Here is a 15439-nt window from a genome sequence, read left to right on the forward strand (position 1 = left end):
TTTCTTTAGAAGTTAAATGGGAGACTAAATGCTTGCTCTATTAAGGAAGAAACACAGAAGGAAAAAAAAAAAAAACCCAAAATAGAGAGGAAAGAGTTTGAATCTCATTTTTGAATGTGCCTTGTCCAGTTTCGATCAAACTCTTCATCAGATGGTCATCCGGTGTCCGATCAAATTGAAAATTGGATTGGAGGTTTGTGACATGTTATTCAAATCCAACTACGGGATTGTGAATCAGAGCTTGCAAAATCAGTCGATTTGCACATCTTTGTGCCTCTATTTCTAGTGAGATCTATTTGAAACTTCTTAATTTCATTCATTGTTAGAGTTCATACAATGGTGTATGCTAATAATTGTTGTAGTTGATGAATATTTGTTGGGGTAATTGCATTACAAATTCTTCAAACATACAAAAATGAAATTGCATACAATTGAAAGATGAAGATCCTTAGCTAATCCGGAGAGCTTGATGTTGCAAACGAATGAACCACCGATCAATGAGGTTGAGTCACACCTTGAGTGCTATCTTTAAGGTAATTGATGCACCCTACTACCAAGGGTTCTTCGCACCACCACCTCCAAGATAAAGCAACCTCCAACTAGAAGATGAGGTAGTTCTTCTAGTCCCTTCAAGGAGCCAAAAGCTAGAGCACAACACTTAGACAACTCAAGAAAGAAATGAACTTTGTAAAACAAATAATGTGAGTGAGGAGAGTCACAATTGCACACCACAATTGCATACCACAATTGCAAGGAAAAGTTGGGTTTATATAGGCCCAAACCTCACCTTACACCCCTTAGGATTCTTAACGCAATGAATAGGATTTAATCCATTCAATAACCTCAACCCCACTCATGGTAATGGCCATGAATGGTCATGAAGTTGAAATGAGAATTGATGGTCAAGAGTTAAAATTGAAGTAACTTCCACCCTTCAAGTAACCCCACCACACCACCATGACCAAGACCATTAAGACCCATGACCAATATCATGAAGAACCTCATAACCAAGGTCATGAAGGGCCTCCTTTACTCATGGTGCCTCATTACCACCCTCACCTCATGGGTCCCACACACTAACAAAATAATTAAATAAAAGAAATGCAAAACACTGATTTTGAAACTTAATATAGATTTTTAATAAAAAACCTAACAATATTGATGATTATTGATGCTTTCCTATAGTTTTAACTAGAGAGAATCCTTGAATTCCTAATTTTGGTGATTAGTGGGTTTTTTTTCATGTGGTTTTTCCTCTTCACATTAGAGAGGTTTTCTATGTTTAAATTCCTTTGTGTTATATGTGATTTTGTGGACATGTTTATAGATGTGTTTGTGGATGTGGTTGTGATATAATTGGCAACCAACTTGTGAGCAGAAAATATTGTCCACAATCTGTTCGATAAATTGTCTGCTAGAATCTCTATTTGTTTGTTTCTTAACAACTTTGCTCAAGAAAAGAAAGAGTAGATTTTTTTTTTGCCGTTATTGTCAACATTGTAGTTGAGTTGTTCATTCCTTCCCTATCACAATTTGTTCTTTGGAAATTTCTCCGTAACAAATTAGCCATAGCTGAGATTTTGAGAAATCATGGCATTCTTATTCAAGATACCTATAGCATCTGTAGCAATAGAGGAAGCTCAGCAGAACACGTTATCATTCAATACAACCTAATTTAGAGCACATGGAGGCAATTTGGGTATAGGAAGCTGGAATCCGAATGAGAAAGTAACAGAGCAAATTTATCAACAAATCAAATTGATGAAACAGGAAAAAATCAGCTAAGAGGAGAAATTTCTAACTTTCAATTGCATTTGGGCCATTTGGAAGAACTACAGTTGTGTCACTCATGGAAAATGTAGTCAATCTTCTTACAAAATTTCTTCTCGGGCCAATCATTGGTCTCCTGCGCACAAAGTGATTCCAGAGAACAAGGATAAGAATAAGAAGAAGACGGAGGTGAAATGGGAACCCCCAAGATAAAGGCTGGATAAAATGCAATGTAGACGGCTCAATTTGGAAAAACAAAACAAATCTGGCTTTGCAAGGATTGCTTCGAGATTATAATGGCACCATCATTTTCTTCATTGCGGCATGAAAGGGTAATTCCTCCTCTTTGATTATGGAAGCTTGGCAGCCAGTAATTTGGAGTAGACAAGGTCATTGTAGAAGGGGATAACCTATCAATCATACAGTACTTCTTCTCAGATGTCAGATCATAGTAAACAAAACAAAACAAAACTAGGCCATATCCCAGTTGTATATGGCCAACACAGCCAATATGGCAGCAAAGTCACATCCTCCGTCATGGCTATAGCATCACCACCATTGCCACTATCGTAACATTTACTATTTTGTTCATCATCTTCACCTCCTCTACTACTGTTGCATTATTTTTAATATAATAAAATATGTTTCATTTTATCGGATTTATAAGTGCGGAAAATTTTCTTTAATTTATTTTAGAAAAATGTATTATTATATGATCCCACATTGGAAACCGAGGTGTTGGAATCCAGGTTAATTAATAGGTACCACCTATTAACTTTCATTTATAATAATGATACACGCTAGTGTGTGTGTAGTGTATGAGTGAGGATGGTATACTGTCCGAGCGTGCACGCGCGACGTGGGCTGTGGGCGTTTGTGGCCCACGCACTTAGCATTTTTCTAAAATAAATTATATAGGTGCACGCCATTGCATCGCATTGCTTCAAGCGAGATCTGAACTTTGTGTTTTGATCAACGGTAGATCTAGGTGATGGAAGTAGATCCATAAATATAGTTTTGATGGTTCAATATGGACCGTTAGATCGTGCGGCCGAACGATCCAACGGCTCATATCTAAATGTTAGCATTCGTATCCCTACAGAGAGGTGCACCCATACGAACAACAGAGTCATGAACTGTTCAATAGAGGCACCTCAATGCCTATAAATCCTTCTAGCTTCACAACAGCTGAAAAAGAAGAGAAAATACCGAAGTCTTCTCTGTTCTTGAGTTTTGCGAGTGCTTAGCAAAACTTGAGAGATTCAACTCAAAGTTGGGCTTCTTTGTATCCTGGGAGACGGTTCGCAGTACCTCATAGCACCTTGATGTGAGGGCGAATTATGTCTTAAAGAAAGCGACGTTGTAACACGCCTAGAAGTTTCAGCTCAAATACTGTGATTCTTTTTCCGTTTAATTTACAACTACTGCCACCATCACCTCCTCCCACCTCCTCCTACCACCTCTACCATTGCCATTACCACTACCACCACCACCATTGTACCTTTACCATTTCCGTTGCTATTGACACCTACAATATCATGGCCACTATCATGATCACCACTGGGATCTCTTCTATTGACCACCATCGTTACCATCACCACTATTTGCATCAGAACTAATATGAATTGCAATTTTGAAAATTTTGATGACATCATAAATTAACTTAGGAACTCCTACGAAATTTTGATAGGAGTGCTTAAGTTTATATATACAGCACAAACATGGAAGAAAATCTAAATTAAGGAATTAAATATATTATTTTTTAAAATGGTTTGCGGAAGTGGTGTTTTCTCCCCGAGTAGTTTCTTTCATCTCCATTATAGTTATCTGACAGTTATTCCATTCTTAACTATCTTTGACTTCCGTCTTTCTGATTCCTTTCAGATTAAATTTATCCAAGACTTGGGCGGTCAGATCCACCACACTTTATTTTTTAATCTTTCACTTGTATATTCTTTGAAATTTCTCGTATATCTATATATATATATATATATATATATATATATATATATATATATCAAAGTCAGATCTGTTAACTAAAAGGAAAGTCTCCTTTTTAAATTAACCATTATCTCATATTTTGGTAATTAAATTCAAATCATTTAAATTTTCTATGATATTTTATTATCTTAAGTAAACTATAACTTAGGTAATATTTTTGGTGAGATTGATCTATTTCCGTACTCACTATTGTTGGGCCTCATTTAGAGGGACCTCTATACCATCGAAACACTCCTTTACCTCATGGCACACGAGGAAAGGAGGAGACCATAAATTCTTTAGTCATCACCCATCCTTTTATATTAAAAATTAAAACTTGATCTAGTATGGCTTTTATTTCAGTTTTATTCCATAAATAGATAGACTAATTCTTCATTAAAAATTGGAAAATTTTTAGTCCCAACCCTGACTTAACACCTAATATAAATGTCATCTCTTGAGTTGTCAAATTTATCATTCAAACCCTTTATTACTAACACCGTTAGTTTTAGTTAGCTTTTATTTATGCATTTCTAATGTTATCCTTAGATTCTAAGTATAAAAATAGTACCCATAAACCATATCTCTTAATTAAGCTTTGTGAAAATTTATAATTGGAAGAGAAAGAAATCTTAGATGATAGAGGACACTAAGAAACAAATTGAATGTGAATAGGATGAATCATATGGTATCTAGAATGACGCAATCAATGCTTACAACATCCACGGCTAGTATCCAGGGGAAGATGTACCTACGCTGTGTCTAGCATCACCAATAAAAGACAGCCCATATTTCCACTTCATCTCCTCCTCAACAGTTCTGAAGCTAACGCAAGAAACCAGGAGAAATAAAGTGCAGGCAAGCCTAGCTTTAAGGCATGACTGTCGGTTCTTGCTAGCACACCTGAAGAACAAATTAATTGATGCAGAAGCTTACTAACTCTTTGATGGCTGGCCTGTTTGGGCGGCGTAGTCCACCAACAGGCCAAGATGGACTCTTCTACATCTACTTGTTACTCATGTTTCAGTGGTTACCTTATACGGTTGCACAGAGCAATAGGGTAACCCTAACAGCCTTCTATGCCGATTTCAGTATCTCCGGAATCATTGCACTCATCCTCGTCTTTGGTGCTTGTTTCTTCTTGTTCTTCATCACCATCTGGCTCTACCGATACTCCCGGACCGAAACCAGTAGAACCCTTGGCCTTAATGATGTACAAGGCAGAATATCACGTACAGTTACTCAAGGGCTCGAACCAGCTTTCATTGAGACTTTACCAGTCTTTCCCTACTCACATGTCAAGGATCACAAATTGGGTAATGGAGCTCTGGAGTGTGCAGTGTGCTTGAAGGAGTTCGAAGACGAAGATAAGCTTCGGCTACTACCCAAGTGTGATCATGTCTTCCATCCGGAATGCATTGATGTTTGGTTAGCCAACCATGTAACATGTCCAGTTTGCCGAGCTAGTCTGCTTGTTCCTTCAACAAATGATAATCCAGCAGCTATAGTTCCGGTACATGACATAGAAAGCAATTCGGATCCAGAAAACCCAACATTGGAACCAGTCGATCAAGAGAACAAGCAAGTTTCTCCGGCACCGGAAGTGATTACTCAGACACAAATGCAGAACCGGGCAGGGAGATTGACAAAGCTGAGATGTGAAGGGAGATACCCAAGGTCCCATTCGACGGGTCACTCTCTGGTTCAACCGGGAGAAAACCTTGAACGGTTCACCCTCCGGCTTCCTAAAGACATGAGAGACCAAATCATGAACACGAGCCATCTGAACCGGACTAGGAGCATGATGGCGTTGCCAATGCAAATGTCTTCGAGGAAGGGTTACCTGATGACCGATGAAGGCAGTAGCGAAGGAGGGAAATCTACGGTAGAGAAACCGGAAGGCTCGGTATTCTCCATGACACCACCTTTCTTCATGAGAGCCTTCTCTCGTCGATCACAGAAGATTGCAGCAGTAGGAGGAGATGCTCCGGTGACTTCTCCTCGCCGGAAGGTGCTTATGTCGCCGTTGGGAGTGTACAGAAAAGCTGACGAAACTGTCCCGTCGATCGCCAGCTCTCCAGTTTGACTTGCAAAAGATCTGGTGACTGAACCTCAAATCTGATTTCAGAATGGATCACGTTTTCTCTATTTTTAATTACAATAATATCTGTAAACCAACACTTTTTTTTTGGGTAATTTTCATCTGAACCCCCTGAGGTTTGGTCCATATCATTTTTAGTACAAATAAATAGACACTTTGCATCTGCCTCCCTTGAGGTATCCAATAAGATCAATTAAGGACAAATTATGATTTTTATGACTAAAATACCCTTACTCTATTCTATCCTAGATTTACATCATATCTTCGCAATTAAATTCGACGGTAAAAATCAAAAGACTGAGAGTATTTACACCATTAAAGACGATACCTCAAATTTCATAACTTGGTTTCTATTAAACCAATCTACCGCACATACTCCATAACCCTCTATAACCAGAAGAAAAAATAAGAATGCGAAAGATGAAGAATCCGTTAGTTTACTAGAAATAATAATAATAATAATTACATTGAATTGAAGTGAAACCCAAAAAGGAGAAAAAAACTGAAACCCACAAACGAGAAAAGGAAGACGATGATGATAAAGAGACGTGGTGGTTGAAATGGGTATTGTTTTTCTTGCAGTTTGTTTTCTGGGTTAGGTTTGTATTTGTAATCTTCTATTTTTTTTCTCTCAATTTCCTACAATCGAGGCGAATGGATAAACTTAAAAACTAAACTCCATTGTTTACCTTCCAAAGAAAGCATTTTGTCCTTATCCCTAAATCTCAGTAATAGAATGAAAGCAGTTTGAGATGATCAGAAGATTCAGAACAGAGAGAGTAATACGAGTCAGACAAGAAGCAGAGAGCGATAGAAGATGATCGATAGGAATGCGTTAATGCGTTTTCCTCTTATATCTTCGTTTTCTCCTTTATGGGTTTCAATTCAATGTCATTATTATTATTATTTTCCTGTAAACTAACAGATTCTTCATCTTTCGTCTTCTTATTTTTCCTTCTGGTAATAGAGGGTTACAGACTATGTGCGATTGATTGGTTTAATCAAAAATCAAATTATGGAATTTGACATTTCGTGTTTAATGGGTAAATACCCCATTTTTTGATAAGACATTGATGCAAATCTTAATGTGGAATAGATGTGAGGGTATTTTGGTCATAAAGATCACAATTTGTCCTTAATTGATTTTATTGGATACCTCAGGGGTGGCACATGCAAAGTGTCTATTTATTTGGATTAAAAATGACATGGACCAAACCTCAGGGGGTCCAAATGAAAATTACCCCTCTTTTTTTTTGTTGGAAATATCTGTAAACTTACACGAGAATATGTAAATTGGAATGAATCACACATCATTTTTTTATGCGAAATGAATCCTACATTATTGAATTTTGTAAAATTTCAGTTCACCTAAAATAAATTATAACATTAGAAATATATTCAATAATATTAGCCCAAATGATGTCATTTTAAAATACTTTTTCATAACAAGCTCATGAAGTAACATATTTACCTTTTCTTATGAGGGACAACCAAGTATGGTATTTTTATGTAGTTTTGATTTATCTATGCCAATAGCATAGTGTATCACTCTTTTATCTTTCTTTTTAGGTCTTCTTCATATGAAGTGTTTGCTCATCTTTTCAGTTTATGGTACCTTTGTTATTGCATCGAGTTTCTATGTCACATGCTCACAAAGTTTAGGTTAGTAAATCTTCATATATATAAGTGCATATGAGACATCTTGATGCAACCCGTCTTAGGGGAATTGCCACCTTTGGTGAATTTCATCTTGATAATTCTAGTTGTTCTGAAGTAGATTCTTTTTTTTATCAATCAAAACCCTTTCTAAACTCTACAAGCTTCTTCCAAAGCATATGACTTTCTAAATGTATATGACGATATCTAGAGAGATGGATCCTATATGAATCATATGATGAAATATCACAATGAGTGGATATGTAGTAATCCAAATATGTCAAATCACTCATGTTATGATCTTCTACATCTTAAGTCTCTCTATTTTGTCATTTAGCTTATGTTCTTCATATAGCATTCAGCTTTGTGGATGTTTATAATATAATATCTAGACAGATGGATCCTATAAGAATCATATGATGAAGTACCACATGAGTGGATATATAGGAATCTAATTATGTCAAGTTGCTGATATTATGATCTTCCACATCCTAAGGTCTCCCCGTTTTGTCTTCTAACTCATGTTTTTCATGTAGCATTCAAATCGAATGACTCTATAAAATTATGTCAACACTTTCACTTCATAGGTAACGTAGGAGACATCTCTATTATTTCCCTGGGGGATCTTTAGAATTACCACTACTTAGCTTTCAATTCACTTGACCATCAAATGAAATGTGAATAATTGTCCTCCTTTCTTTGAAACGATGGGTGCTTTCAGTTCTGTCAGCACTTCAAACAATTTTGTTTTGCCTTCACCATATTACCATATCTCTCATAGACTTCAACATACATGTAGGTGATTTTCTCTATGCAAAACTCTTTTCTAGAATATTTTTTGTAGATGGAATGATTACAGAAATAAATTAAGGTCATCCACCCAACTCTTTTGCCTTTACCAAAAGAAAAACAAAGTGTTGCCATCAACAAATGTCCTTATATCCATTTTTTCATACAAATTTTTTTTCTTCTTAATTTTCATTAAGAAAAAGACTTATTATATAAATATGATAGAAGAGTTCATATTATTCTAAACAGTGACAATCTAGGGCTTCATTTGGTTGCAAGGGGAATTTAAGAGAAATTTTTACATAGACATTTTCATAATCATTTGTATTTATTACTTTATATAACTATATGACTAACTTCAAATCACTCAACTTCTGATCATTAAATTTCCCTTTAATTCGCATCCATTTTCCTTTGATATCATCACTTATATGGCATAAAATTATGTAACTTAACCGATCACATAAGGTTATGATTAACAAAAGTTTCTATTTTTATTTTTATTTTTAATTTGATTTGCCTTCCCTTTACATCACCTTCAACCAACAAACCCTAATGATCGACTTTTGTAATGGGCAATTCCAAAGAAGAGTGCATGGGCTAGTTTAAAGCCACTAGTCTTCGCCAAATGAGCCAGCCCCTTACGGCTAGGGAACTTAGGCGTTTTTTGGCAACACTCTTTTGGAGTTGTTTCTTATGCTTAAGGCTATTTTTTGCACAAAATTGATGAAATCTTTTTGGTAAAGTGTGTTGGTTCATCAAAATGGGTAGAACCGGACATGAACCAGGTGTTTTGGCACACTTTAGATCATGCCCAAAAAGCTCTAAATTGAATTTTCTTGAGCTCAGGCACACTTTGGGGCAAAAATAGGGAAAACAAATGGGCCAAAAAGCCGGCCAAAATGCCAAATAAGGGTGTCAATGTAAAATTACATTATACACAAAAATGCCTTCAAAACCAACTAAACACTCTCTCTTGTTCACAATCTACTCTCAATTCATCTTCTTCTTTGCTTGCTCTCTGTTAACAATAGCCCTAAAAATGAACAAAATAGTTGAACTACACTCACCGTTCACCATTGATTGCAACTTGAAATTATCGCAAATCGGAAGAAGTCTCAACACCATCCCTGCAAATGAAAAAAAGATCAGTTACGGAAGGTTCTCGATTTAGGTTTTTCTTTCCAATGGAAACGTTCAATAAGTCTATTGAAATTGGCTTTGTATCAATGGAATCTCATCATCCATACCGCGGAGCAGCAGTTCTTCCATACCAACTTACCCGAGTAGGCAGGTCGAGGTTCTACAAGGTACCCACTACTCAAGTACCCTCCCAAAATGAAAAGATGTGTCTGTCAAGTTCGGTTCTTCTTAGTTGGGTTGGGCGGGTTCAACCAGAAATGCTATGCTTACGCACAAGACTACCCCTCTTCCCGAAAGCTTCGCGGGGACTACTTTACGACGACGGACAACCGCCCGTAGGGGATTTACTGCACAAGGTCCCTGCAGAGGAAAAGCTTTATCCCAGGGAATAGAAGTTGGTCAGCTTTTCCTTTTTTTCTCCACCGCCTTGGATTTGTAATGTTTGATTCTAAAGTTAACTTGATCTTCTCCTGTGCTTTCAATTTAAGTATTTTCCCCCATTTTCCGCATGCCTTTATTAATTGCCAATTCCTCTCTGATTGTCACTTCTCTGAAGTTACAACATTTGAAAAGTTTGAGGGTAGGGTACCTTATTGTCTTCTGATGATGTAAAATTGAATTGGAAGCTTACTATTATTGTTTCAATACCTTTTTTTTCCCCATAATTTTATTGCTCCTCCTCCCCCCCCCCCCCTCTCCCCCCCCCCCCCCCCCTTTTGGGTTTGGTCCCCCCCCCCCCCGCCCCCCGCAGGGGGGGGCGCCGGTGGCGCGGGGGGGGCCCCCCCCCCCTTTTTTTCTCCTTTTTTTTCCCCCCCCCCGTGGTGGGCCACCCCAAACCACGGCCGGATGATTAAACAAATCACCCAAATGAACAAAATAAACCAAGGATCTTGTGCAATATAAATTGAAAGACAATCACAAGCAATAAACAACAAACCACCACAAGAATAAAGAAATGCAAACACCCGATTTTCTGGTTCCTAATCCGATTTCGGTTGCTCATCCCGGGGGGGATTTCCTTTTTAATCTTCAATAGTACAAGTTTGAGTGTGTCAATGTTCCTCAACCGGTCACTAACCTCTCAGCTCCTTGATCCCTTCCACCTTGCTCTTGAAGAAACCCTTCAATCCAAGCTCAAGCTTCTGGGTTGCAATGGAATCAAGGAAACCTTTTCTTTGCAAACCACAAGGAAGAGACCTCAAAGCTAATCCCGTTTTTGGACAAAACCCCCTTTGGTCACTAGAAACTCATTTTTTCTCTCTCCATTTACCTCTCCCAAGGCCCTCTTATGATACCAAACACCTACCCATGTTTAACACTAAGTGGGACCCACCAAACAATTTGAATTCAAACAAAGATAAGTGATTTTCATCACTAAACCCAACAATCTCCACCTTGATGGAAATCACTTACTTGTCATGTTTCTTGAAACCAAGAGAAGATAGAAACCAATTCAACTTCTCTCCTTGAACAACCTTGGTAAGCATATCCGCCACATTCTCATTTGTTCCAACTTTTAACAATTAGATCCTTCCGTCTTCAATGACTTCTCGAATGTAATGATATTGTACCAATATATGCTTTGTCCTCTTGTGATGTACCGGTTCTTGGCCAAGTAATTGCACTCATATTATCACAAAACAAATGCATATCTTTTGATTCAATGCCAATCTCACCCATCAAACCTTGAGCCACACCGCTTCTTTACAAGCTTCGGTTGCCGCCATGTATTCCGCTTCGGTAGTTGATAATGCCACCGTCGCTTGAAGCTTAGACATCCAACTTATTGGACCATTTCCATACTTGAAAACATAACCCATTGTAGATCGCCCCTTATCACGATCATCACAATAACTAGCATCCACATAGCCTTGAATTTGTTCTCCACCTTTGCTAAATGTGATAGAGTAGTCACTTGTGCCTCTCAAATATCTAAGCACCCATTTTGCCGCCTCCCAATGCTTCTTTCCGGGATTTGCCATAAACCTACTCAACACACTAACCGCATGAGCAATATCCGGCCTAGTGCACACCATTAGAAACATCAAGCTCCCAACTAAACTTGCATAAGGGTATCTAGACATCTTGGTCTTTTCATCTTCCGTATTTGGGCTATCATTGGAAGATAATTTGAAATGTGATCCCAATGGAGTTGAAACCGCCTTTTCTTTACACTTGCCAAACTTCTCAAGAATTTTCTTCACAAAAGACTTTTGTGAAAGTGATAAAGTCCCATTCATTCTATCTCTTTGAATCTCAACTCCAAGAATTTGTTTGGCTTGACCAAGATCCTTCATTTCAAACCTCTTGCTCAAACATCCTTTGAGCTCTTCAATTTTAGCTTTATCCTTGGACACCAAGAGCATGTCATCCACATATAAAACTAAAATCACATATGATCCATCATCAAAGAATTTAATGTATAAACAATGATCATATTCACTTCTTTTGTAACCAAGACTTAAAATGAAGGAGTCAAAAGTTTTGTACCATTGTCTTGAAGCTTGTTTAAGTCCATATAAGGACTTCCTCAACTTGCACACGAGCTTCCCTTTGCCTTTCTCAACAAATCCTTCCGGTTGCCTCATGTACACCTCTTCAAGAAGATCACCATGTAAAACGCTGTTTTTACATCCATTTGTTCAAGCTCCAAGTCATGTATAGCAACAAGTCCAAGCACCAATCTAATAGTCACCAACTTCACAACCGGGGAAAAGACTTCAAAGAAATCAATACCTTCCTTTTGTGCAAAGCCTTGGGCAACAAGCCTTGCCCTATACCTTTCCACCTTGCCATCCACCCCTCTCTTGAGTTTGTACACCCATTTACAACCAATGGCTTTTCTTCCTTTTGGCAATTCCACCAAATCCCATGTCTTGTTCTTTTGAAGTGCTTGAAACTCTTCATTCATTGCATCCTTCCAATGCTTTGCATCATCCGCATTGATGGCGTCAAGAAATGTACTTGGTTCTTCATTTAAAGCCACCAAAGCTCTAAGAGTATTTGGATCAACACAATCTTTGTACCTTTCCGGCAAACGAGTTTGTCTTGTTGGCCTTCCTCCCAAAGATACCACAATTTCTTCTTCAACACCAACCGGTGTTTCTTCTTGAATTTCTCCTTGTACATCTTGATCATCAAGATCTATGACATCTTCATCATGAGCATCCTCATTTGAAGAACTTGTAGGTTGCATGTGAAATTCATGGGTATCCTCAACAATTGATTTTTCTTCATCACATTTCTTTTCCACCCCCTTAATCAACATAGAGGATTCATCAAAATGTACATTACGACTTATAATGATCTTATGGGTACTTGGATCCCATAACCGATACCCTTTCACATTCTTAGCATATCCTACAAAAATGCACTTCTTGGATTTTGGATCAAGTTTGCTCCTTTGACAACTTGGAATCAAAGCATATGCATCACATCCAAAAATTTTCAAATCCGAATAATCACAAGGAGTTCCATGCCATACCTCATTTGGAGTCTTTCCACCCAAAGTCATTGAAGGAGACCTATTCACAAGATAGCATGCCGTCAATACCGCTTCGGCCCACAATTCTTTCTCCAAGTTTGCATTGCTAGCATAGCCCGAACCCTCTCCATCAATGTTCTATTCATGCGTTCCGCCACTCCATTTTGTTGTGGAGTATGCCAACCGTATGATGCCATACAATTCCTACTTCCTTGCAAAAATTACCAAATTCATTCTTTGCATATTCCATTCCATTATCCGTTCTCAAAACTTTGATGCTTCTCCGGTTGTTTTCTCCACCTCACCTTGAAGTTCTTGAATGCCATTAACACATCACTCTTTGACTTGAGTTGTCCCCATACTTTCCTTGAAAATCATCAATGAAAGTAACAAAGTATTGAGCACCACCATATGACATATCCGGTGATGGACCCCAAACATCCGAGTGAATATAATCAACAATCCCTTTACTTGTGTGCATACCCGCTTTAAAAGCCCTTCTATGTGCTTCCCATAGACACAATGCTCACAAAATTCTTTCTCTAAAAAATTCAGATTTGGGATAAGTTTCTTTTCCATCAAAACTTTCATACCTTTGTCACTCATGTGCCCAAGTCTTCGATGCCACAACCTAAGAGAAACATCTCCTTTGTCAACCACCACATTTGCAACATCATCAACAATGGAACTACCCAACAACTTGTACAAGAGACCAACCCGGTTCCCTTCATGATAACAAGAGCACCTCTTGAAACTTTGAGTACTCCATCTCCTCCGGAAATTTACAACCTTCCTTCTCCAAAGTAGATAAAGAAATCAAACCTTTGTCATATCCGACATGTCTAACATTTTCAAGTGTGCGACAATACCATCAAACATCTTCAAGTGTCCGATCCAATGCCAAGTGTTCTACTAGTGGTTATTCCCCATTTTCACCAATCCTCCTTCACATGGCTCATATGTGCTAAACCAAGATTTGTGTGGGCACATATGATGTATAGCCCGTGTCAGAACCCAATTTTGGTGAATTCTGAATTGCAACCCACTATCAACACTTCATCTTCGATACACTAGTGTGGTAGCCACAACTTGATTTGCCTCCTTAGATGTTCCCAACAATCTCTTTACCTTTTTCATTTCCCAATTAAACCATTTTCTTTCTTTTGAAACAATTCTTTTAAGATGTCCACTCTCTCCACAAAACCAACAATTATACTTGCCATCTGCCCCTTGGTTTAGTCGTGTCTTGCTTGCTTCTTGAGCCCTTTGAAGAATCTGCGTTCTTTGCTTCTCCCCTTGTGATATTAGCTTCCGAACCCACCTCCATAGAACTTCCCCGGCCTTTTTCGGGTTCTCGGCGTTGTACTCAAACCGAATCAAGTCAGGAATCCCCTTACTACAACATAGGGTCGTTACTAAATGATCATAGATTCCGGTGGTGCAAAGTAAAATCACCGCCTTGTCTTCATCCTTCATCTTTTCTTCAACACTTTCCAATGGACAAGTATATTGTTGGCCTTCAAATGATTAGGAATATTTGAACCATCCTTCATTCTCAGAAAATAATTTTCTCTTCAAGAATTCTATTTGTGGAGCTTTGTTTGGTGATGCTTTCCAACTTTGCCACAAATCCGCCCCATTTTTCATGTGCAATATTAAACAAAACTTCTTGCGCTCCCGTGTGCTGGCCTTGGTCTATCTCTTCCCAATCATCATCTTTCTTCCCTCCGGTTTCTTATCCTTTCCCACAATGCTTTGTGCCCTTTTGTTACAAATCTTTCATCTTCATTTTCCATAATTCAAATTTGTCTTTCGTCAAATGGCTCCCCCTAAATGTTGGCACTCATTGTCTTCATTGCTCCTATGCTTTGTGCCATTGTAGAGCAGCCATCCCGCCGGATGATTAAACAAATCCCCAATGAACAAAATAACCAAGGATCTTGTGCAATATTTGGCTCCGCATAAACCACCCCACAAGATGAAGAATGCAACACACACAGTTTTCTGGTTCACTAATCCATTTCGGTTGCTCTCCCGGGGAGGGATTTCACTATTTTAATCTTCAAAATAGTACAAGATTTGAGGTGTCAATGTTACCTCAACCGGTCCTACCTCTCAGCTCCTTGTCCCTTCCACCTTGCTCTTGGACCCTTCTCCGCTCGCTTCTGGGTTGCTGGTACAGAAGGAGAAACCTTTTCTTTGCAAACCACAAGAGAGCCTCAGCTTCCCGTTTTTGGCAACCCCCTTTGGTCCGCTCATTTTTCTCTCTCCATTTCCTCTCCCAGGCCCTCTAATGATCCACCCTCCCTGTTTACCTGTGGGACCCCCTTCAATTTGATTCCGTGTGATTTTCATCCTAACCCACCTTGAGATGTGAATCCAATCTGATGGGCTCTAGCACAACATTTTAAATGCTAAAACTCAACAGAAAGAGCATGTTCCTCTTTCTTTGTTGGTGATGGTCGTGGAAGTCTTGAGGTTTCTGTCTTTTTTTTTTCTTCTTTTTTTCATGTAAG

The 15439-nt window shown here is 38.4% G+C and overlaps 1 protein-coding gene across 1 annotated transcript; it reads left to right on the forward strand.

The window, feature by feature from the left end:
* The first annotated feature begins 4672 nt into the window (after window positions 1-4672).
* On the forward strand, window positions 4673-5836 carry LOC149016417 (E3 ubiquitin-protein ligase ATL6-like). Its single transcript, XM_089156751.1, has one exon. The coding sequence runs from the start codon at window positions 4673-4675 to the stop codon at window positions 5834-5836; it is 1164 nt and encodes a 387-aa protein (XP_089012877.1).
* Window positions 5837-15439: the final 9603 nt, after the last annotated feature.

The sequence above is a fragment of the Hakea prostrata genome, chromosome 5, assembly GCF_041222555.1.
Source record: "Hakea prostrata isolate BN-2017 chromosome 5, UWA_Hpros_2, whole genome shotgun sequence".
In the NCBI taxonomy this organism is placed as follows: domain Eukaryota; kingdom Viridiplantae; phylum Streptophyta; class Magnoliopsida; order Proteales; family Proteaceae; genus Hakea; species Hakea prostrata.